Raw genomic sequence first — 24,526 nt, 5'->3', positions numbered from 1 at the left:
GAGACATTTCAATTTAAAATTCTCACCTCATCGTTACAATTAGTGTTCTAAATTTGGGTGGCTTTTTGTTTTTATTTATTTTTTTTAGTGTTTGTGGAGACCTGTTTCAGTGTAAATTTGTCCAACATGTATTACTCAAGGTCAAGGTAATTCTCTAAATTAATGTTTTGAATAATTAGTTATCTAGTTTATTAATTGAACATCAACACAAGCGAACAGTAAGATGGATTTTGATTTACCAATTGCCAAGAAACATTGTTTACCGTTACAACAGTTACATTCTTAATTGTTTTATGTAGGAAAGGTCGTCTTAGGCTGCGTTTACTTTGGAGGCACGCTTGGCCAAGTAAAATGGAAGCGCACGCTTGCGCAAGCTTGCTCCGATGGGGGTGTGTTTATAGTACAGGCAAGCAACAGGAACTGATCGCGCTCCCATTTCATCGGACAGTGAAGACGAAATATTGCTTGAAAGTCACAGTCACTTGAAAGAGCCCAACTTTGAAGAAGCACGCTTGCCTGTAAAAACAAATTGTTTTGTTTCCCGATGGCGACGGGGCAAGCTTGTGCAAGCGCGCCCTTGCGAGTGGTGAGCAGTGTAACCGGTTCTGTCAAATCACCACCAGTTCCAAATGCCCTTATAAAAATTTTGTTTGTATGGGCAAGCTTACGCAAGCGTGCGCTTCCATTTTACTTGGCCAAGCGTGCCTCCAAAGTAAACGCAGCCTTAAATGTGAGGTTCGATCTTTATTACGCTATTCTTAAAGAGGAATATTTCTCATAAAATCATCCATTCTCTTATCTGTCACAAAGGAACAAGTTGATTTCTCCCATTAATATTTGGTGCTGTATACAGAAGGGATAATTCCCATTGATTTGCGCAAACTTTTGAAAATGGAAATACCGGACACCCTCCTGCAGTAGGCTACGTATACTCTTAAGATTGTGACATCATTGCTCGTCAAAAATGTGAACAACATGAAAGATGTTACTTCACATAAAATTAAGTGATTCGGAGTTCGAATTTGATATCTTTAGTTACTTTTGAAGCATTTATTAAGCTTACTTATTCCAATTTGGTTGAGTCCGCACATGTAATTTTTGTAGTCTACCATCAATAATACATCGCATTTAAAACAGAAAAGCAAATATAATTAGCAATATAATTATGGCATGCACAAAATATACTTGAAAAATAAGTCTTAACCAGCTTCTCTGGAACAGGTAATGTCTCAAATGCCTACATACTTTTACAGAATCTGGATGCATTATTTAATTGGATGTAGCTCAGGATGAAGCAGTGCTCTTGAGACTGTACTTTTGTTCACCTTTAGCAATTTTGATAAGCTCAGGAAATTTTTCTGCGTTCAACTCTTCAGATAATTCCGCGCATGACAGGTCGATCCTCGTGTTAAAGCGAATTATAAGGTCTGCTTTAACCAAGTTTATCGACAAATGATTCCTTTCGACATTCTAAAGAAATCTGAATAGAACAGCGAATAGGAGGAAACAGGAAAAAAAAAAACAAACATTTAACTTCCGGTTTTGAGGTTGTACCGGATATCAGACAAGGAGGTGAAAAAACGAACTGTTCGGTAAAATACTGGACAGTTGGCAATCCTAGTTGGCATAAGTTCCTGCAGCTTTGTACGATCACCATTCCTGAGTTTTAAAATATTAAGGTCCTTGAATATACGCCACCTTTGCTTTCCAACCCACGGAATTTTATGAAAAAAAAAATATTGTTCTATTTTCTTTCAAATAAATGGGGATGCTAAAAGTCTGATTTTAAAATTTTGTTCTTCAAGTTCATTTAAATGTTTGCCACTGTAAAAATTGAATTGTGTGTTATACACATTTAATATCTATAGATCAAACCTCTAGTGGCTAACTCTGTTTTACAACCATCTTTCTCGGATAATTCTTTTGCGCGTTACTTTGCAGTGTTTCTAGGTTTCGTCACATTATTTTGTAGGAAGATGTTTCTTAGTTTCTCCTTGTCCCTTGGCAGTGGCGTATTTACGATTTTCTTTCGGGGGGGGGGGCTTTGCTAACTTTCGGGGAGGGCTTTGCCTGAAAATGTGAAAATTCTGCAAGACATTTCATATACTTTACTATAGTAAGTAAGATTTCGGGGGGGCTTAAGCCCGGAAGCCCCCCCTAAATACGCCACTGTCCCTTGGTATCCATTCAAGAAACTAAGAAACATCTTCTTACCGTCAATGGTGATTTCTTCTTGGAATATGTCCAGTTCATTGCCACTTCAATGCATTTATTTTCATGATAATATCCGTCACTCTTATTACTGTGTGATCTATACGATTCTTTCCCTGTGCTTGTGAATATTTTCTAAAATACATCTTTCCACTCTTCGTTTTGTAGACTGGAGAAGGAGAATGCCTAATTTTGTGAGTGTTTACTCCTATAATCAATATGCCAAACCAGTCAACACACTTTTGTTGAGAATTTTACGCTTTAAATCCACTGTTGTTTGATTTTCAATATAAAGTTGTTCCTTCCTGAATGTGCTTCAGCATACGTCTGTTAATTTCGTCTTTAATATTACCGTACACAAACATCTGTCTCAGATAGATTTAGGTATTAACTTCTAATTCCGTATTTTCAGCTTCAATCCTTATTATCGAGCTACTGAATGGTGGCCTCTGACAGATAGCTGCACATGCTGTAAACAAAACGAGAGCGAGTATTGTTCACCAATCACAGCAGTATTCTTTCACGCTGTTGCTAGGCTATGAAGATCACTGACCGCGCTGTTGCCGGTAGGTGAGATGACTTGTTAAATGCCTTAAGAGTCTTCATCCCGGCGAAATTAAAATACCGCTAATTTTACAGTAATTATGCGATATCTTCAAATACTTAATAGATAAAAGATAATCGAAATGTGGAACAAGAGTGCCCTAGACAATATTATTTTACATGAGAAACCGTTATCACGACTCATTTATCTGCTTTCGATTTCGAGCCATTTTGAATATCGGCATTTATTTTCGCGTTTCTAAACAGATGAAAACGGAAAGCCACTTGGTGACTTGTGATAACGGTACCTCACGCAAAATAATATTGTCTAGGGCGCTCTTGTTCCATATTTCAATTATCCTTTATCTATTGGAAGATATCACATAATTACTGTAAAATTAGCGGTATTTTAATTTCGCCGGGATGAAGACTCTTAAGTTTGTCGCCTGAGCTCCCATTTCTGTTGCGGAACCTCTGGCAACAGCGCCTCTAATACTCCACGTGCGCTACCCAACTGTCAGAAGCCACCTTTCCTTGCGCACACAGTAATTGAAGTTGTTTTGTTGAAGATTACTTTCCACTTATCCGTATCCATTTTCAACCTTGCTCTTCAAATCATCATATCTTCCAGATATCGGCCGTTGTTTACACAGAAGACGATGTCATCAGAGATACGAAAGAGGGTCATATGTTTTTCTTTCTATTCAATTCTTCATACTCCTACTTCAGAGATCGTAAGCACACTAAAGTTTCTTTACGAAAAAAAAAAAAAAAAAAAAAAACTACAAGAAAAGTATAAAGGTAACCAAAAAAGTTTTTTTCGATTTTTGTGGAGGTCTGTGTTCAATTGGCCCTCACACCTTGAGTTGAATGTGAATGGAGATAAGGCGAAGGTCAGTTGTTGGTGTGGGTATATCAAACATACTAGCTGGTTGTGGCAGATCAGTTACACCACGAACTTGCGTAAGGACAGAGTGAACATGAGATCTCCGCAGAGCGTCATAAGGGTGTGTATGCTGTACGAGTTTAAACAGGGGTCAAACGCCACCGCAACGGGGTGTAAGATATGTCAGGCCTTTGGTGCGGGTGTCGTAAGTACGCGGACAGTGCAGCAGTGGTTTAACAAGTTTAGGGACGGTGACGAAACCTCCAAGACGCACCACGTGCCGGAAGACCAACACATGCGCAAAATGAAGATATTCAGGCAGCAATTCAGGCGAACAGTGGCCAGACATGTGAGGAACTGGGACTACAATTCAGTGTGAGTGGAGAAATTATTCAGCAGCACCTCCATCAACTTGGAAAGCACTACAAGTTGCGTCGATGGGTTTCGCATGATTTGACTCCGAGCCAGAAGGCAACACGAGCAGACATCTATGTTTCTTTGCTGCCTCGTCTGAGGAAGGAGCGATTTCTGGACGTGTGATGAAAAGTAGATCCCATGGAAGCTCCACGGCACCGTCATCATTGGTTATCACCCCATAAACAGGTTCCAGTCCTCCTGTTTGTTTGGTGGACTGCTCGCAGCATAGTGCACCGGAAACTGCTACCAGCTGGTCTAAACTCAATGCAACTGTGTACTGTCAGCAGTTGAATTGTTCCAAAAAAATTCAAAACTCTAGAGCCATAACTGAATCGCAAAAGGGTTCTCCTGTTACAGGACAACGCTAAGCCCCACATGGCTAGGATGACCCGGAACACGATTCTACGCCTTGGATGGAAACCACTATTGCATCCGCTATGCTCCTCGGACATTGCATCGTCCGATTATCACCTATTTCACTCCTTGGACAATTACCTTAGAGGACGCCAGTTAAACCGTTAGTACAGGTGAACAAATGCACTTTATACCTTCTTCACTTCACCACCCATCAAGGTCTACCGCGATGGAATTCGTGGCTTTCCGGAATGTTGGCAGAAGGTCATCGATGCTGATGGGGACTATTATTGAATTTTCTGGTACGTCTTAGGTGACATGTCGAATTTGGTGGGTGAAAAAGCGACACAACTTTCTTGGTTACCTTTATATCACTGTGGTGTACCTTCCTTTGTCTCCTCTTAGATTTTCTACAGTCAAACTGTTGGATACTTGTAGTAGCTTGTTTGTGGTGGTTACCTATATAAGCTTCTTTTGTCATAATTTGCCTTAACAGTGGGAATAATTCTTGAGGTCTTCACGGAATGAAAAGCTTTTTCATAGTTAATGAACACTCATATAGCCTAAGGACAATACATACTTGTTTGACTATTCTATATGTTTCCTCATAACTTCAATATGATCTATTATGCTGTAACATTTCTAAATGCACCGATTCTTGGTAGAATGGGTGTTAAATTTATTTACTAGGAGTATCAATAATTTTCGAAAAGAAAAACAAAATTCGTAAATCTCAGGAAGAAAGTTATAGGTCTATGTGTCCCTAGCTATAATTTGTGTTTTCTCTTATGCAACATACGATCATTGGAGTTCTCTATTTCTTGAAAATTCTGTCACCTGATAGTCATTTTAGAAAAAGATTTGCTAGAACATTTTTGGTTGTTCATCAGTTTGCTCTACTATGCCTACTATCCTCTCCATGGTTTATATCCAGACAGGCCCGCAACTAGGGTTTCTGTCACCCGGGGCAAACACACAATTCGCCCCCCCCCCCAAGGTTTAGTCGAAAAGTATCACTTATGGATTGCAACTGTAAATAACATTCTTAATGAAACCAGTTATATCGATTTTTAAGTACTTTAACCCTCCAATACGCGCGCGGGCTACCATTGTATCCCAGCGTTTATATTCTCCTTGCCGCAAAGTAATTCGAGATGATTACTCAAAGGGTTCTGTGTACCTTTCTATCAACTATCATTCTGCGTGTTTAGGGTGTGGTCAAACGTAAAATCGAAAGGATCTCATTGTTATTCTGCTTGAAAGTTTCATGAGCTACATCTGTAGCCCGCGAGACTATTGATGTCACGGGTGTTCCAAAGCGTCAAAGTTTTTTCATTATAGTTTGAGTGTTGATCAGATGGTCAATGAGTTTGCAAAATGCCAATTCTGATGAGAAATTTACGATCCAAAATCATTGAGAACATAACAATACAACAATGAAAAGCTTATTTTTATTTCTGTAAATTTTTCGGTGTAATCCTTTGATGTGGAGAAAAGAAGAAAACTTTCCATCAACAATGAAGCACACAAGAACTCCACACTATATTGTTATGTGTACCTCTCGAACTTGAGCACTTTCTCTACCTTTTGGGCACCTTTCTGTATACTTTCTCTTTCTGTATATATGCACCTCTAAGGTGCAAACAAGTGATAGAAAAAATTGATTCGAGCAAAGCATCTCTCTTTACAGTGCATTAACTAGAAAGGTCATTAAATATGAAAGAAATTGCTTCATAAAATATTAATAAATAGATCAAGATATTTAGATTATTTAATGTATAGTAAATATTATACATTATAAACGATTAATGTAAAAAAAATGATTGAAATTAACAATAAAGCATAATAAAGCATAAGTTGGACTGATAGACAACAATTCAAAATGCCTCGAAGAGCTCTCAAGCAAAACTAATAGATAAAGCTTCATACAGCCTTCACTCGCAAAATCTCTTGGTAGGCGTACAAGAAACAATTAAATACACCGAGGCGTGTAAATTATCTTTTCCGCCACAAAACTGCCCTCTAGTTTAAAAACATTACAGCAATTGCGTAACATTACAGGGGGCGCGTCTGAGCTAAACTCTTCAACCACCAGCAAGCAACAAAAATCGGGAACTTTTCGCCTCCGCCCCTATTGATAACAGCGTTTTAAACTTCAGAGCTGTTCTCAATGGAATTATACAAACAAACAGCTCCTTGTGGTAGGAAAAGGAAAGGGGGCGGATTCTCTGTGGTCGCCAAAGGGAACAAATGCATGCAATATTAGGTTTTTAATGTATGACATTACACCTATTTAGATGAGACCCCCCCCCCCTCTCTCTCTCTCTCTCTCTCTCTCTCTCTATATATATATATATATATATATATATATATATATATATATATATATATATATATATATATATATATATATATATATATATATATATATATAAAACTTTTGATTTCTTTTAACCTCTAGAATAAGTTCCTCAAGGGAAAGGGTGCGATTTTTAAAACAATTGATATATCTTCTTTCCGGCGCCCCCTCCAACCACGCGCCCGGGGCACGTGCCCCCTCTGCCCCCCCCTAGTTGCGGCCCTGTATCCAGAAAATATCTATACAGACAAACGTTTTTTATCAGTCTGAAACGTTCTGATGCTCGAAAGTTCGGGTTGCATCCTGTATGAACTATTACATGCATATTATGACAGATTATTATTTCAAGTGATATAAATTTCTTGGACATTGTCTATTGCTTCCAAAACTAATGATAATAAAGTGTTCTATTATATTTTGTAAATAAATTAACAATCGTTGAAGACGAATAAAAACAATCTATTGTATTAGGTTGGCAAATAACAACGTACTTTGCTAATGCCATAGAATACCTTTTTCACTGAAACTAATCATTAGATGTCTTCAAGAACGTCATTTAATGTAACTCGCTGTAGCAGGGGCGGATCCAGGACGGACTTCTGTGGGGGGCGGTGGGTTGTAATTACGGATGGCCACGAAGTTCCGGTTCCGGTGGAACCGTTTCGAAAGGAACCGGTTCTCGGAGATCCGGTTTTCAGAACCGGTTCTGGAACCGATTCCGGACCTGGATCCGAAAATCCGGTTTTGGAACCGGATCTTAGGAACCGGTTCCTGACCTGGATCCGAAAACCTGGTTCAGAACCGGATCTTAGGAACCGGTTCCAGACCTGGATCCGAAAACCCGGTTCTAGAACCGGATTTTGGGATCCGGTTCCAGATCTGGATCCGAAGAACCGGTCCCAGACCTGGATCCGAAAACCGGTTCCAGAGCTGGATCCGAAGAACCGGTTCCAGAGCTGGATCCGAAAAACCGGTTCCGGAACCGGATCTTCTAGAACCGGATCCGTTCAGACCCGAAAACCGGTTCCACCAGAAACCGGTTCTGGCCATCCCTAGTTGTAATATTGCTACTTAGAGCTACTTTTAAGAGCTGCAAACTCTGGGATGGGTTTTATTTATATAAAATTAAAAAAAAAAAACTTTCCTCTTCTGAGGGGGCGGCGATCGCCCCCACTGGATCCGACACTGCGCTGTAGTATATATATCCATTATTTATGTACAATTCTAGAGTTGAATATATAAGAATAGCTAATCATTAACCATACTGTAAACTGTTACCTTCCTCGTGTCATAATACGAGGCGCGTTCGGAAAGTAACCTCCGATTGGTCACTATGCGTGAAGTAGTGGGGGCATCCCTACCATCTATGCACAGACGTGCGCGCTAGATCAGTCTGCATCCAGCTGTGGTAAAATGAAGGTTGTCTGATCACTAGTTCTACTTCCAGTCTCAAAATGTGTACTGAAATAGAAAACCCCGCCAAGTGCGAGGTGTGAGTTGTTATACCTTTTCTTAGGGCAGATAGTTGTTATACGCAACTATTCATCGGGAACTCTGTGCTTTGTGTAGAACAAGTGTGATGAGTGAAGGAATTGTTCGTGAATGGGTTCGTTCATTTAAAAGTGGACAAACAAACATTCATGACGAAGAGAGGAGTGGCAGGCTATCGGTGGTCACTGATGAACTCGTTCAGAAAATTGATGGAAAAGTTCGTGAAAATCGATGTTTCACAATCTCGGAGCTTTTTGATGAATTTCCATATATTTCCAGCACTGTGTTATATGATCTCAGCGCGTTGGTGATGAGGAGGAGCGGAAATATGTGGTTATAGGCTGACTCAAGGCACAGGCGAGAGATTTTTGTGCTGATTCAATTTTTTAATACTAGTACAGAGATATGATAAGTGCTTGAATGTTTATGGAAACTAAGTTGAAAAATAGAACAAAGTAGTAGTTTTCAGATGTATATAATAAATTCTTCTTATTTACTTTGGTGTTTCTTTTTTAACCAATCGGAGGTTACTTTCCGAAAAGCCCTTATAGAAGCTTCATTAGGATGCACTTCAGCATCAATTTGATCTTAATAGATGGCGGGATAACCGTGCAGCATTAATTTTAAAATTACAAAAAGACCCTGGTTTTCTAGTAAACTACGCATAAGGATTCAAATGCACTTTGTTAAGTTAAATAAGATCTAATAATCGGTATGGATCATCTTCGGACAATTTTGTTTTCTGTTAAACGCTAAAAAAATATTGTAGAATTTCTAGATTTTCTGAGCTTCCCAAATTTTCATTGAAGATATAAGCCGAACTTCCATGTTGGATGTTTGGACATTATGAGAAGGTTTGCAGCTGAGATTATGTTAGGAAGGTGGTTCCGAGATGAATAACCAATTAACGCAAGAGATGCAATACAAAGATAAGATCAAATTTTAAAAACGTAATGAAGGAAGTACCGTCATCTGAGATTTCTTTGAACATAGGGGATTCTTTGAATAACTTTCAAAATTGTGGTTAATAATTTCATTTAAAATACTCCTTACTGTTTTATACATTGTTAAACTCACCAAGACTTCATTTCTAACTTCCTTCTTCCGATATTATGCTTGGAAAATACTAACAAGATATGTTCGTTCTACATATTGAATAGAGATAATTATACCTATATACTTTTAACCTTTTTCAGGCTATTATGTATTGTTTGTTAATTTCTTTGTTCTTTTGCAGGGGTATGGAAGGAGTGAAAAACAAGAAAAGCAGTTACACGTACAAGAACCCAAACCCCATGTTACAGGATGTCAAGCCTACTAAAGGAATTCCCAGCATCCACAGCTACACCTCGCTTCCATCCACATCAGCATCCACGATCAGCAGCGATGAAAGTTTCAGGTATTTAAAACTCAATCCATGCAGGGAAAACAAGGATAATGTATCCTGCATTTCAGCAATGACGGAAAGGAACTGTTACATTTTACATCTCAGTTTTAATCAGAAACTGCCCGATCAACAAAATCGTTCCTGTCATTTTCTTAGATTTTTTCGAACATACTCGGAATTACGGAAGAGTATAGGGAGCTTCAGTCCAGAACCTCAATTAAAAATCAGGAATTCCTTTGAAAAGATGGCTACATGACTAATATTCCATGGAAGTAGCCACGGTAGAGTATGGGGTGTGAAAATAAGTCAATAGAAAAGTGTTTCAATTTGTTCTCGAGTTTATATGAAAATCATTTTTCTTGTCTGCGCTACACTTCAGCAGAATGTCCTTTTTTATTTCTTATCTTCTTTCCTGACCGGGTTTCAATGTAACTCAACATGCACAGCCTTTTCAAGCTACAGTATCCTCTGACATTATTAGACGCACCAAGCTTTCACTCTGTGCAAAATACTAAATGAGAGCTCAATGGTACTCGTAGTACATGGTTGAGACAGAGAAATAAGAAGAGAATGTTTTATTTTGGATGTAATTGCTTCTTTCACCAGTTCTTCCATTCCTTCCTAAAACTGTACCATAGTTCTAACTCACTACTAAATTTTAAAAAAGATATATATGTCACAGAAATACTATGATTGTTAGCTAAACTCTTCTACTATCATCTCCCAAATAACAGCAAGGTGAACTAACAGTATAGGAAACGCAAGTTGTTGCAAAATCTTTACTCCAATGGTAATATCAACGAATCCAAATAAGGAATTATTTGTAATTTTTCCAAAACTCTTGAGATGAATGGGGCGATGTTTTTATATTGTAATAATTATTGATGTTTGAAGTTCCTAATGTTGTGCGCTACAATATTGACTGAGGACAGAATGTCCTAGCATTCAGCATCTGCTCCTTCACGATGTCCTTTCACTACTGTGACATTTTTTTAAATGCTCTACACCGTCTAACATGTTCAAATATGTCCATTGCAAAAATTTATCTGTTACTGGTTCTAGCATAGCAAAATACTTTGCTTTAACTGGACGCCCTCAATGAATTCAGGTTCCGCTGAGGCAGAATCTTGCTGGAAAGCAGTTAAACTAGTAGTAGTATTACCTTCTGTTGGTAACATTTCTAACTTCGAAGCATACTTAGAAAATTTTGTTTGAATATAAGCGATACTTTTGTACTTCTGAGGCCACAATATATGTTACATAATTGTGAAATGTTCGGTACATACTTTATTCTTCTAGGATATTCAAGAAAGATTCAGGATTCAGGTTTTTATCACATCCTTTATTGTGGTAATCATGTTTCCGACTGAATAGGTTTTCAATATGAGTATGTGCGCACTGCATCTTTATATTGTATATTTCTCTCTCTCTCTCTCTCTCTCTCTCTCTCTCTATCTATCTATCTATCTATCTATCTATCTATCTATCTATCTATCTATCTATCTATCTATATATGTTGGTGTTCTCAATGCGGACCTATATTGTGTATTTATGCCTTTCTGTGTGTGTGTTTGTTTTAGCAACAAACGTAATGTGTACTTTTAACTTGAAAATAATTATTTCTTACGCTTTCAGCAAGTGATTACATATTTTCACTTAAAAGTTCAATAAATAAATAATGTAAAAAACATATATGACTTACATATAATAGGGTTAGACTGATACATCGGGACACTTACACAACGTTGAGTGTATGCATGTAGATGCAAAAAAAAAAAAAAAAAACTTCATTTAATAATAAGATATCATTTCATTATTTGGTATTACAGCTCATTAATTCCCAAGTATTTAATAGTATTCTCGCTGATTCCACCACTCTATAGCAATTGTAGAAAAAAATAAATATGATGCGTTCCGTTTCATAAGAGTTTTCCATTCGACACCTGTGGATCTCTTCATAATTTTGCTTCACAGGCGCCAACTGTAGGTAAGGAATTGGAGTACCCTCCAGCGTCAAAGTCAACGAGTGCAAAGAAAAACCTTCCGTTCAGTTATATAATTGTCACTATTTGCAATAATTTAAACATAGTTTGTGCACAACAAACTAGGTTTGAACTTGAAATATGATAATAGGTTTGTTTACAATTATCAATTAATATCTTTTATTTGTAGATACAGTATTTAACTAGAAAGTCCCATTCCAAACGAGAACGTTCTGGGATGACAAACTTTCCAGTTCTCAACACAAATGTCACCCAATTTCGGTTTTGTCAAAAATGTAGATACTTCGTTTTTGGTATGGGTCCACCCAATTAACATCCAGAAGCGTGCTTAATCTAATTTTTCGTCCTCCTTTCTCCCTAATCCCACGATTTTTGGAGAAGTTGGTGCACCTGTGCACAACGCTACATTCTTTGCACAGAAGGGAAATTGTTTACGTAAGAAAGGTACAAATCCATAACAGATCTACATTTTAAAAATGCATAACCTCCTTAACTCTGGTCATGGAAAAATGTTTCTTAATTCTCATAAGAAGCGCAAAAACTTTTATTCCGACCATTTCTTAAGTATCTTGAAGCATTTCAATATAGCGGTCTCAGAAAAAAAAATTAAGAGGCCATCAAACAGGGATATTTTTCTGCCACACACATTCTCTATGTTCAATAAACGTCACAGAGCAGAGCAAATAGTCGGCTCGGATAATCTGGAACAGTGTGACCAAATGACTGCCAGCATATGCCTGAATCGTGAGCAGGCAGCAGTAGGATATAGGATTTGGTCAGTATCTCTCCACTCCATAGTCGCCAACGGGTCGTGGTTGGAAGACTTTCACAAACAGATTACATTTTTGTTTATCAATTTGAAAATCTCGGGGTGGAATCGGATGGCTAACCATCCTCAATTTTTTCCTGATTTTGCTCATGATTATTAATGATGTCAGTATAAATTGTATATATAGAAAGAAGTGTCTTAATTAAAATATAAATGAGCTCGTCTGCTGGTAAGAATGTTGCATAGTAGAATAATCATAAGACACTTGTCAGTCTAAATAAACTCTTAAGGACGGGATAAAGCGCTTGGCGTTTGTTTTCAGGAAGAAGAGAAAGGAGGAACCGAGGCTAAGATTATCTGAGGAAACGTGGAACAGATTGGCGCAGCCTCAGAGGAGGATTGACCCCAACTCTCTTGTACCGAAAAGGGTAAGCACAATGCGCACCGAATTAGTTACAACACTTATTTTGGTTCCTACTGTAACAGCTACTTCGTGTATGATGTACACAGTGCTTCCATTTAGAAAAAGACCGTCTTTTTTCTGTGTGAAGTTAGTTTTGAATGAAAGCCTTGCATAATGAAGAATCTTGAACGTGATTTTGAGAACATGTGAATGAATAATCTCCCAGCCTGGACAGTCCCTAATGTGGTGCATAACTATGGTAGACTAGAGTTATCAATTTATCATACCTCGTGACCATGAAACAAGTTTTGTGGTTGTTTAGGGAAAACTTGGAACATTTTCCTTTGTCATTGCTGCATTCTTGAAGGTCGTAAGAGGTTTAATACTGGTAAGGAGCATGTTTAAAATGACGAGTGCTCTGGTCCGAGCAACTGTATCAGAGCAACTGACAGACTGAATTGAGAAATGACATGAAATAAAATGTCCCTCAGTTATGTCGGTTAGGCTAAAGGAGACGGTGTTGATGAGAAATGAATGAAATGGTGGAATAAAGAAAGTAGGAGGAAACGGGAGAACCCCGAGAAAATCCACGAGCACGGTGTTTGTATTGAACTAACAGTCATACCAATATGATTCTTTTTTGCACTAAAACTAGAGTTCCTGCTCTTTCCTGGAAGTACACAAAGTACTCTAATTAATAGATAAACATGATAGGACTTTTAGGACGTTACGTCCTGCCGGAAGGACGTTGTACGTTCTAAGATTAATTTAAAGGATATTTGATTTGATTTGATTGCCAGTTGAACGATCCTTTCAGCACAAAGGCTATGTGAGACGTGTGTCTACAGCTTAACATGTGATCCAAACTACATGAGCTCCCACCAGGAATCAAACTCAGGTTTCCCACACCAAAGGCACATACTCCACCGCTTAGCCATGAGGGAGCTCGCCTAAAGAATACAACCTACAACATGAAAGTAGAAATTTCATGAACAGACGAAAACATCTATTAAGAACCACTTTTTCGGACGATATAAAATATGTACATCTGTTGAAATATCGAAATCATTTTTTTTTTCGCTATTACCATACTTTCTTTCCTGCTACTGTCTCTCAGAAGAAAAAACCTCGTCATTTTGAATAATAGTGCAAAAGACATTGATTAGTGAAAGGGTTGTTCTTAATGTATGTTAAATTCGTTGGGTAAGAGTTAAACAGGAATGATTGTAAATCGTTGCTTAAAAATCTAATGTCATTCTTTGGTTATTTTTCTTCTTGTAACAGGAGAAGGTTCCTTTACCGATGTTAATGCCACGCCTCAACCGTTTGGCAACCCCAGTTCAAGCTGAAAAAGATCCTAACCTCAAGGAGCCATGGAGGGTAAAGTATTCATTATTATTATTATTATTATTATTATTATTATTATTATTATTATTATTATTATTATTATTATTATTATTATTATTATTATTATTATTAGTTGTAGTAGAAAAAGAAGAAGAAGAAGTTTACTAGTAATATTAGTTTGATATGAAGTTATTATTTGATGAACATGTAAAGACAATAACATAAGACACCACGATATTTTCGATACAAGAACTTTAATAATACTAACAAACTGAGACATTTCACTGTATAAGGTTTTAATAAGGCCCTAATTAGGGTTTCCATAGCCAATATGAACTCTATACGTAAAGTTTATTCTCAACAATAATACAGAATTCAAAAAAGGTTTGCCAAATAGCTACTTGTCATTTAAGGTTCTTTCCTAAGCTCGCCGTAACTTTTTTTTTTTAAATTTAGGATATAGTTAAAGACGGTGCAGCGTAACATAAGTGCAGAAAATAAGTCAAGTTCTACTACAAAGATTTATTATAGTAAGTAATAACACTTTGTAAACCTTTTATTACAGACTAGAAATTTGGGTGTACAATTTAGGACATCATAATAAACGGGCACCCAAATTTCTTCAATAGATGTAAAGTATTGAAATCAGTTACGAGTTCATTTTATAGCATTTGTAGATAATACCTGGCTTATATTCTATATTTTTTTTTGCTATTCTTCATTGTCTTTAAGTTAGCAACAAAAATTGTAAAAAAGTAGGATGAGCTTATACGATTTTCCCTCTTACAGTTATGAACAACGACTAGCATTTTTAAAAAGTGATTTTTTAAGACAGTGGTGCCCCTCTTATGTTCATGACGCACCCTCCCAATTGTCTATCCGAGGTGTTCTCCCATGAAAAGCATCTTTTCAATTAATTTTTAAACCCCCTCAAACATATTTATATAGATTTTTAACCCCCCAAATATTTCAATGACGCAGTTTGCGTCATAGCCACCCTTTGTGGGCACGAAACAGTCGCATGTTACACGCTGTAACATCTGTATCTTACTGCTCAAGCCATGTGGTGCTGTTCTTCCTCTATAGTGAACAATAGTGAAAGCAGAAAATAGATTTGTGCTACTTGCAATTACAATATACAGATGAGAGCAGACATTGAATCCATTTTTGGGACACTACGTTAATGTAAAAAATTCTCGCTATTCGTTTGGTTGATCCGATTTAAATCACCAAAGTTATGTCTTGTGGAATACTACCCTCTAAAACACAACCAATGCATGGACCAGAATTATGCGTGAAACCTTTCAAACTCCATACGTGTTCACAAAATAGGCTATCAGTACACAGTGAATAAGGACGCTGTATGTCGTTTAAGAGAGTCGTGTCTAAGTTGAGTGTGCAGAGCACACAGTTGCGATCATGTTCATTTAAGAGTTCAAACTTGGACATTCAGTACACGTGGCCGCGAGAATTTGGATATGTTGTACTAGCAGTAATATTCGGTGGTTGTGATTATACTATGTGGTGCTTTTAGCTGATATGGGCTGGTTCGACTCGTTGTTGTCCCTGGTATCAAAAACACAATACAGTAATTCAACATTTTGAATAATTAATTGCTTCCTACACAGTCGATTGTAAGAAATGCACCAATGTGCCCATCAAAATCACAATACTTCCTGCCATAGACAGTGTATCGATAATTCGAACTGGATTGGAATGCTCTTAGTTCCGATATCAACCTCATCGAACATCTCTAGGATGAATTGGAAAGCGGTGAAGTTCTGTCGTTATCGTCCCAATTTGTCGTCAACACGACGTGTCGCTTTAAGCGCGGATTGGACAATCATAGCGTTTTAGAAAGCAGGAACTGGTTGAAAGAGTACAATGCTCGCTGTGATCCAGGTAAATAGAGCACTCACAATTTAGTAGATAATTCGTAAATATTTTCGCTCTGTCATCAGTGACAACGGGAGATTTAATTCTTGGGGTGCAAGCAGAGGGTCAGAGACAATTTTGGGAAGAAGCTATTTTTTGTATACCGAAAATAATATATATTTTTTTAATATCTTACAATACTCGTACATGTCTGGGGCAGACCATAGCTACAGAGAAGAACACGAGGACCGCTCCCTCAGAATTTAGTCGTGCTTCTCAAGGGAAAGATCCCCAAGGGAAGGGATAAATTGCTTGGTATGTTTTATATCAGGTTTATTAGTTTAGTAGACTAATAAATATCATTCATCGATCGGCACTAGTTTTCGTTATTTCAGGGCTCAAATAGGGAAAAGATATAAGTAAAAAAGGAGTGGAGGCACCAACGGACCAAAACCTAAATAACAAAGACTTTTAACCTGATATCAACATTATTCACTTGTATTTACACTAGGCTTGGTTTTACTTTCAGAATAAATTATGTAGTGTATTATATCAGAACAGTGTATAATTTGAATTATATCATTGTATATTTTGTTCAGATGTCCTTTCGAACCTCACTAAGCTAAACTGAAAATGTAAAACCTTTTCTTAGTGAGAGTGATCATACTAATAAACAAAATAGGCGTTCTACAACTGCTCTAAAAACTTTAATTCATGTTTCGACTAGTGACAAATTTTTCTTTCATTTTAAATCGATACTTCACATTTCAACCTGCATAAAAGGAATATGATTAACATTATATTATAAGTAGTTCTTGTTAAATAGTTTCATTGTGGAATGTTAAATGGCAATAATAATTGTAAGTTTGGATTCAAATGTACTTGTGTTGTAAAACTTAAGGAATCATTTTTAATCAAGAGATATTACTCTCAATTGCTAGTGAATCAATGTAGAGAGTTCCTAATTTCGAATAAACTAACATTTCTTTACACCTATTAACTGAGCATTTAAAAATAAATTAACGCCTAATTCTTTTGACTAAAGTAACCAACTGTGTTGGTGAAAACATTTTTGCCAATTTTCTAGGTAACAAACTTCCCAAAAATAGGTTAAAAGAGCATAGTATGATTTAACTGACTACGGGTCAGTTACTAGTATCCTACAAGATTTCTTCAAAAGGGTTGTCCTAACTGAGACTTGGCTACTTTAGCCTTTTTTCGGCAAGCCAATAGTTTCTGTGTTTATTTCTATTGCTTTAATTCACATTTCCCCCCGTTCTTTCTCTTTCTGTCTTTCATTTCATAAAGACAACTATCAAGTTAGGATAGTTCATGAGTAGTGGATGAATAGTAGAGGTATTAAAGGCACCGGTATAGTAACCTTAAGGTCTTCAGTTCAAATCCACTCTAATTCAAAATAATACTTTCAACTTTAATTTGTTCTTAGGAAGTGAATGTTCAATTCTCTTTGCTCAAAGTTCTCTATCTAGAGATGAGATCCGAAAATCATACACATATTAATTTAGAGAAAGATAGAGTGGAGATGGATCTTATTGAAATATTATCAGGAACATTCATCCATATCTATGTTTATTTATGTTTTTGTTCATTGTTGTTTATTTTTCTTTATGAAATTACAGTTCTCGAATACTTAGAGTACAGCAAAGAATATCAAAAACACATATTTTTTTCTATTTATCACATTTGAAACATGACATATTATCGATTGATGCAATAGTTTTCGCAAATTAAATTTCACATACTGCATATCTTATTTTTTACTTTCTTAGATTGTATTTTCTTCGATTGCATTTTCTAAACTCAATGGGAACCAATAATATAAAACCGAAAAATATTCTTGTTAACTTTAATATAAATGTCAGATAGTAAGAATACATTTAAAAAAATAAAACTTTGATGGTTTTGCGGATAAAAGCAATTCTTACAAAACAAAAATGAAAGTCAAATCATCCCACACGACATGATAGTTTTTTTTTCTTAAAATTTCAGTAGATATATTAAAACTGAAAACTAACAAAGGTGAAGGTAACGTTGAAACGAATAATATAAAACATTCAGAGATTTTACAAAATACTGTAACCTGGGAAATAAAATAAATGTTCGACCAACATTGATTTGTACTTGTTATGTCTAAGGTTAAATAAGTTCTCTTTGTAACTTTCTCATACTATCAATCGCTCTGTAGATACTAAACTGTGTCTTCTAGCTGACTTTTATTCGTTGCAGAGTCATGGATATTTTTCAATTTTATTGCCATTTGCTACACTGGCATCTTTCGAACAAACTAGAGCACTTGTAGAATGCCTTATTTAGTTCTCAACTAACCACCTGAACTGAATTGTTGGTTGTCTAACGTTGCAGGATGTGAAAAATTGGAAGTGTGAATGCACTGTTGCTCGTGATAATATAATAATTATATTATGAAAATATTTTTAGTGGATTGCCAACAAAAGTGTGCCCCCAGTGAGATAATCCTGGCTGCCGATCTGGTCTGAGGAGTCAGTCGATTGGTAGACGATGCCAGTGAGAGCGCCTGCCTCCTCTAGTGTCATCACTATCTGTCATTCATCGGGTGTCCAATGATTTCTTGGGATGCTGATAATATGGGAATGACTTAAAGCTCTAGTGTAAATAAGAGTTTTCAGCTCAGATTTTGTAGTTTACTTGTATTTCGTTGTTAGTTTTAACTTTATCTGTTCTTGGTTACAGTTAACAGAAGCAATGATGAGCTACGAGTGTTCGGAGAGAATGATTGAATTATCGAAGCCTAAAACCAGAGTCGTCATCACACCAAACCCCACGACGGTCTCCAAGGCTGCACTCAAATACGAAGGTAATCATTACTAACTCATGATTTGTGGCTGATTATCCGTTTTCACATTGTAGCGACCAAGAGGTAGCTAACTGGGAAACAATTACCGTAGGTAACGCGAGTTAATAATATTTAAATCCATATATCTCATGGAGAACAAATAATAATGATAATAATCATCATAGAACGTAAGATAAGGTTAACCCAATGGAGAGAAACTTATCTAATAATCTTATCTGATATCTGTGACGAGAACTGTATTTTACATGCACTTGAAGGATCAAGGTATAGTCATGTCCAAGTAAATCTACTCACCTACTTTTCCCTTTGTAAAGACCTGTATTGTTATTCATAGTACAGATTAAGTCTCACAAATATGAATCTTCCACGACCTCCCTATTTCACGCCAACGCAAAACTGTTTGGGAGAATATCTTTATTTAAAGCAGTAGTTCTCAGTTGTTTAGAGAAGGAATCTTATTAGACGGACCTGTTCCAATAGAAAGAGAGAAATACACTTTCTGAGACGACACATGTTTTCTTGAGAAGACAGCCTCAATTGTTGTCTGATAGGCAACCCTAGTGAGAAGATAAACTAAAACATTTAAAATAAAACATTTTAAAACAGTTTAAAATAAAACATTTGGTAGGTCTTAGGAAAATCAATCTCTGATTGTCAATACCTTTGGACAATAAACTTTTCTCAATCTCCTCAATCTAGCAAGCATCTAATTAGAGATGCGCACGAGACAAGATTTCTGGCTGCCTCGTCTCGAAAAGGTGCTGTAAAAGTGATGTCTCGACTCGAAAAATGTATATTTCTCTATTGGAAGAGCCGTGTCTCGACTCGAATTTTGTCAGGAAAATCCTGTCTCGACTCGTCTCGTGCGCATCCCTACATCTAATAGTCAGTACTAATGAGACACAGTTCACAGTTAGGGACACTTTACTGAAAATCGCGCAACTGGAAGAAAGTTTTTTGGGGGGGGTATAATGATATAGTAAAAATATAATAATTAGTTTGTCACTTATTGTGGTAAATAATCGTTTAAGTTGTAGAGAGAGACGATGTGAAGATGACACTTCTTCTCTTTTCCTTCGGTGTGATAGAGCCGATTGTATTTCTAGTGTGAACTCATGTGGTTTCGTTCCCACGCAAGCTATAGGTCCACGTCTCATATATCCATGGTGCTGAAAAGAACGGTGAACTTCAGATAAATGAACCAATTCTCTTTTCGTGAGGATGATGCAAGAGCACTTCAGGGACTGCCCTTTATCAACTTGTCTTACTTCTCACTCTAAGATATTGATAGGTTCCTTGTTTCCCGTAGAAGGTCAATGGATGTTCATGCCCCGGTGACAATAAAAGTGGAAGGTTCCCAGCGACGCAACAACGCTAGTTGTAGCGCGGGGCCAAAACTCGCCTGACGCACTCCTTACCAACCAAAGCAAAACGCTTCTCCAAATATTTGCCCAATTTTGCGCCATCCCAATCTAGTGCCCGGGGCACAAGCTCCTTTTACGCTTCAACTAGTTACGTCACTAAAGGTTCCTAAAGCTGGTTTCAAACAGTAGGGCTGCTAAGTAAGGAATGCGCAAGTCGGGACAGGACTCATATTTGTTTCCGTACAGTTCCTTTCCTTACCATTTCATCAATTTACTCCTTAAAGTTTCTTGTTTTGGAAATGTAGATACAATTATCTACAAGAGGAATACAATTATCTTTTTAATTACGAAGTTTACAGATCATGCATAAATATAATCATTTAAGTTCCGTATGTGGTATATTGCTCTGGAATGCAACAGAAACAAATAAGCCGGAAACACATTATGCTTGAACAAACATATTGAGGACGACGTAAAGTCACAGCCCTACATTAAAATAATGTGGAAATGATCAAAAATGCACTACAGAACTTACCAATATTGCTTATAAAGTGTAAAAGAACCGATTACCATCGGTTATCGAACCAATGGTCCGGCAGGGCATAGCCCCAGACAGCGAAGGACAAACCTGCAGTGTCTCATCTTACATAAATAATTCTATGTAGTTGGGGAATTCACAATACATAGGCCTATATCATTTAATTGAGATTTTTTTCCTGTCCACGTGCCGTCAAAATAACAATAACGATTTTCTTTTAATAAGTAATCACTTTCTTAGTCCGAATCCAAATTTTCCCCACTGCTGGCATGGCCTGATATTTCATTATCATTATCCTCTGGAAGGGAAGTTATCTACGTCACGGAATTGTCTCTTAAATACACGTGTCACAAAGGTCAAAATATCTTTCCTCAAGTGGTTACTTACCTTGCAGCTGTTGGTATTCGTCTCTGGTCGATGGTCTGACACTGTTGGTGATTTGCCTGTCGTTCTAGTTGTGGGTCTGGATGAGGAGCACTCGACTTCTGTGATAGAGAGTCCAACGTAAAGCCAGCCGCCAGTAGATTAGAGGAAGACTCTGAATTACCATTGTTAATTGAGAGCACGACGATTAGGAAGGTGGAGCTGAGCAAGCAGCCCATTTTGCAGGAGGATGCAATCCTGATGTCTCGAGATCGAGACATGTCTTTGCAACACCTGCGCCTTGATCTCTACATTGTGGATTAAGAGATAATTCGTGACGTCATCGTACTGATTTCTGGAGCAGATGGAGCTCCCGGCAAGTAACCCGGCAAGTAACAGACAATCCTTGTAATCCTTTCCCCTCACACAACCCATGTTTGTCTTGTCACCTATCTTTTGCTCACTCTCTAAATTTGGTTGTTCATAATCATTTCCATGTTTATTATAAATTTACACCCTATCCACTATTCTACAGACACAACCTTCTGAGTTTCACACTCTTTCTATTGTACTGGCTACATCTTCGTTGAGAGAGAAAGATTTGGTCCCTACTTCCCTGCTAATCTGTCTCAAAACCTGCATTTTGAGTTTACCTAAAAAGAAAGGTAGAACTCGTAAATTGAGTTGATTTTAGTTTAGCGTCCCTTTCAGCAGCGAGGCTATATGAGACGTGGACCTACTGCTTAACGTGGAATCCGAACCACATGAGCTCCCGCCGGGAATCGAACCCGGGTTTCCCACGCCATAGGCGCGTATGCTAACCACTTAGCCACGGAGGAGCTCATAGAACTCGTAAAGAAGATTGAACTCATCAAGAGAAGGTTTATAATCAAACTTGATTGAAATTCCTCGACCAAAAATTGATGTATGCTAGAGCTTATGGTTCACCTCCAACTGTTTTGTTGGTAGCTTACAATCACGTATTACCATGAGATCGCAGCATTCATAAGATAAACAGAAGAATCAAAAACTTACTTGAGAGGTCTATCCATTTTACCCAAACTTTTCGCTACTAGATATTCAAACAAGCACTATCGTTTGTTCTATTGTTTGTTGATATTAGAGTAGTAAAGCAGTTGAAGTAATTTGATATTTACGTGTTTTTCAGTCACAAAGCGAATCGAGGAGATCGCTACTCCAAGGGTTGTGTCCACCCAGGAGAACGCTGGGAAGGGGGACGCTTTCCAAGTAAAACGAAAGGCTTTGACTGCGAAATGTACCAAAAGAACAAAGGAGCTGGCTCAGCCGAGGAAACACGAGGAAGACAAGTCCCTGCTTGTTAATCCCTTCTGGCCTAAGAGGAACGCCGTCAACTTGAAACCAGAAAAGCTCAGCCCAAGAATAGCTCAGTTGGCGAGGCCCAGGAGACCAGCTCGTGAGATCTAAAGTGGTGATTAAACGAAATTTGATTGTTTTTTTTTCTTTGTCTTTCGTACACTATGTGTTGTGTATAGTACAAGCAGGACAAACTATAATATAAATTGTAGTGTGCTTTTAAGTACAAATAAATCAATTGTTTCAATGAAATTTACATAAAATTACCTATAATAATAATAATAATAATAATAATAATAATAATAATAATAATAATAATAATAATAATAATAATAATAATAATAATAATAATAATAATAATAATAGTGCCAATAATTATAAGGCATTAGGCTGGTCTAACGTCCAGAAAACACGACGAATGTTTTCGACCAATTAGAAGTGTTCCGTAACTTTAAAATTAGAGTGTATGTTATGTTTTGTGAATTTAAATTTGTCAATTTTAGAAACAAATTAACACCAAGATATTAAAGTGGTGAAGAAGGATAACTGTCATTAACTTAAATAGCTTGTATCTTTTGGTGGTAATAAAAGAAAAAATGAGATGTATCTTTTCTATTTACTTTACAGAAACATACGAGAAACACTGGTAAATATTTACATATTGATTATGAATAAATAATGTGCACGGTGGGAGACCTCCTGACATATGAACTCCTCGTCTAATTGTTTCCTTTTCTATAACAAAATTAAAGGTTTTAATTTACGGAATAAATTAAGAAGATAAAACAGCCTTTTCCATCATCGTTGTTGAATAGTTATATGATTATGAGTCCTTCTGAGAAATAATACTAAGGATGTTATAAATAGAGGATCTGCCCATATGTATATTCATCCTATTAAATCGGTGAAGCCAAAAAGCAACCGAGCATCGGCACATCTGATTGGCTACTCTCGTTTCTACCATCGCCTGATTGGCTACTTTCGTTTCCTCCATGATTGTTGGCTCAAAACATTGCGATCCTATTGGGCGGAGTGGGCAGAGTAAGGGTGGCGAAACTGTGACGTATGGCTTCAAGATTTTGTTGTAAGGGCAGATCCTCTGTTGTATAAGATTCTTGAATAATACCAATCTCAACAAGCTTTAATCCGTTTTTCTTCCCTTGTTTATCTTGCTACCCGTTTATATATCCCTTTCCGCCCGAACCCGCACAATCGTGCGGGTAGTGTACAGTGCATACATATACCTATTTTACATATCAACTTTTTGCTATATTTGCATATGGGATATTTAAATTTTTGTGTTATATTTACATTTAATTTTTAAAATAAAGGATTAGGTGTGGAATCATTAATCAGATTTTATTTACAGTTTTGACGCGCAGAGACATCAAGAGAATTTAATGTATTTATTTTGTTGTGTGTTTTTCTTGCATTTATTGTTTTTGTGTGTAATTAAGAAAGTTATATGATTTGTTTACAATTTTGAAGGGGGATCCAATTCAATTATTTAGAGTAGTTAGGACACTTAGAGTTTCGAAATCTTCTTTTGTGTTTTAATGGTATTGACGCGAAGTCAAACTAGAAAAATGGAAGAGTTCGCGGGAGAAAACTTTAACCAGTTAGGAGAGTTTGGCGAAAATTTAGAATCACGTTCTGAAGATCGCGCTAGCACTGCCCAGACTTCTCCAGGGCAGGAAGTAGAAGCAGTTGTTGTACACACTGAGAACGATGTTAGGATCACTGAACCGGAGCATGTAAGGGAACCTGTTCCGAGTACCTCCGCGCAAGTCACAGGTATCACGACCGACCCGTGTCTCATATCACTAATGACAATGTTGAAGGGAATTTCAGAGAAGCTAGAAAATCAGGAAAAGAAACAGGAGCAGGCTAGCCAGAAACTATTAGAAAGATTAGATACCGTAGAGAAGGAAATAACAGTTAGTATAAGGCAAGAGTTAATGCAAAATGTCCAGGAACTCGAGGCTAAGATTACTTCTACTGCGGGCAACCTGGACACGAGAATCACT

General features: G+C 37.1%; 1 protein-coding gene across 1 annotated transcript; it reads left to right on the top strand.

Annotated features, from left to right (window-relative positions):
* LOC145665858 (uncharacterized) lies at positions 1–22,751 on the top strand. Its single transcript, XM_081732972.1, has 6 exons — positions 1–146; positions 9,499–9,660; positions 12,743–12,848; positions 14,108–14,203; positions 18,776–18,899; positions 22,333–22,751. Exons 1-6 carry the CDS (start codon positions 127–129, stop codon positions 22,608–22,610), a joined length of 786 nt encoding a protein of 261 aa, XP_081589098.1. The 5' UTR covers positions 1–126; the 3' UTR covers positions 22,611–22,751.
* The last annotated feature ends 1,775 nt before the right edge of the window (positions 22,752–24,526 follow it).

This window comes from Thermobia domestica, chromosome 12 (assembly GCF_964235325.1).
Source record: "Thermobia domestica chromosome 12, izTheDome1.hap1.1, whole genome shotgun sequence".
Lineage (NCBI taxonomy): Eukaryota > Metazoa > Arthropoda > Insecta > Zygentoma > Lepismatidae > Thermobia > Thermobia domestica.
This window is presented reverse-complemented; position numbering and strand designations above follow the sequence as displayed.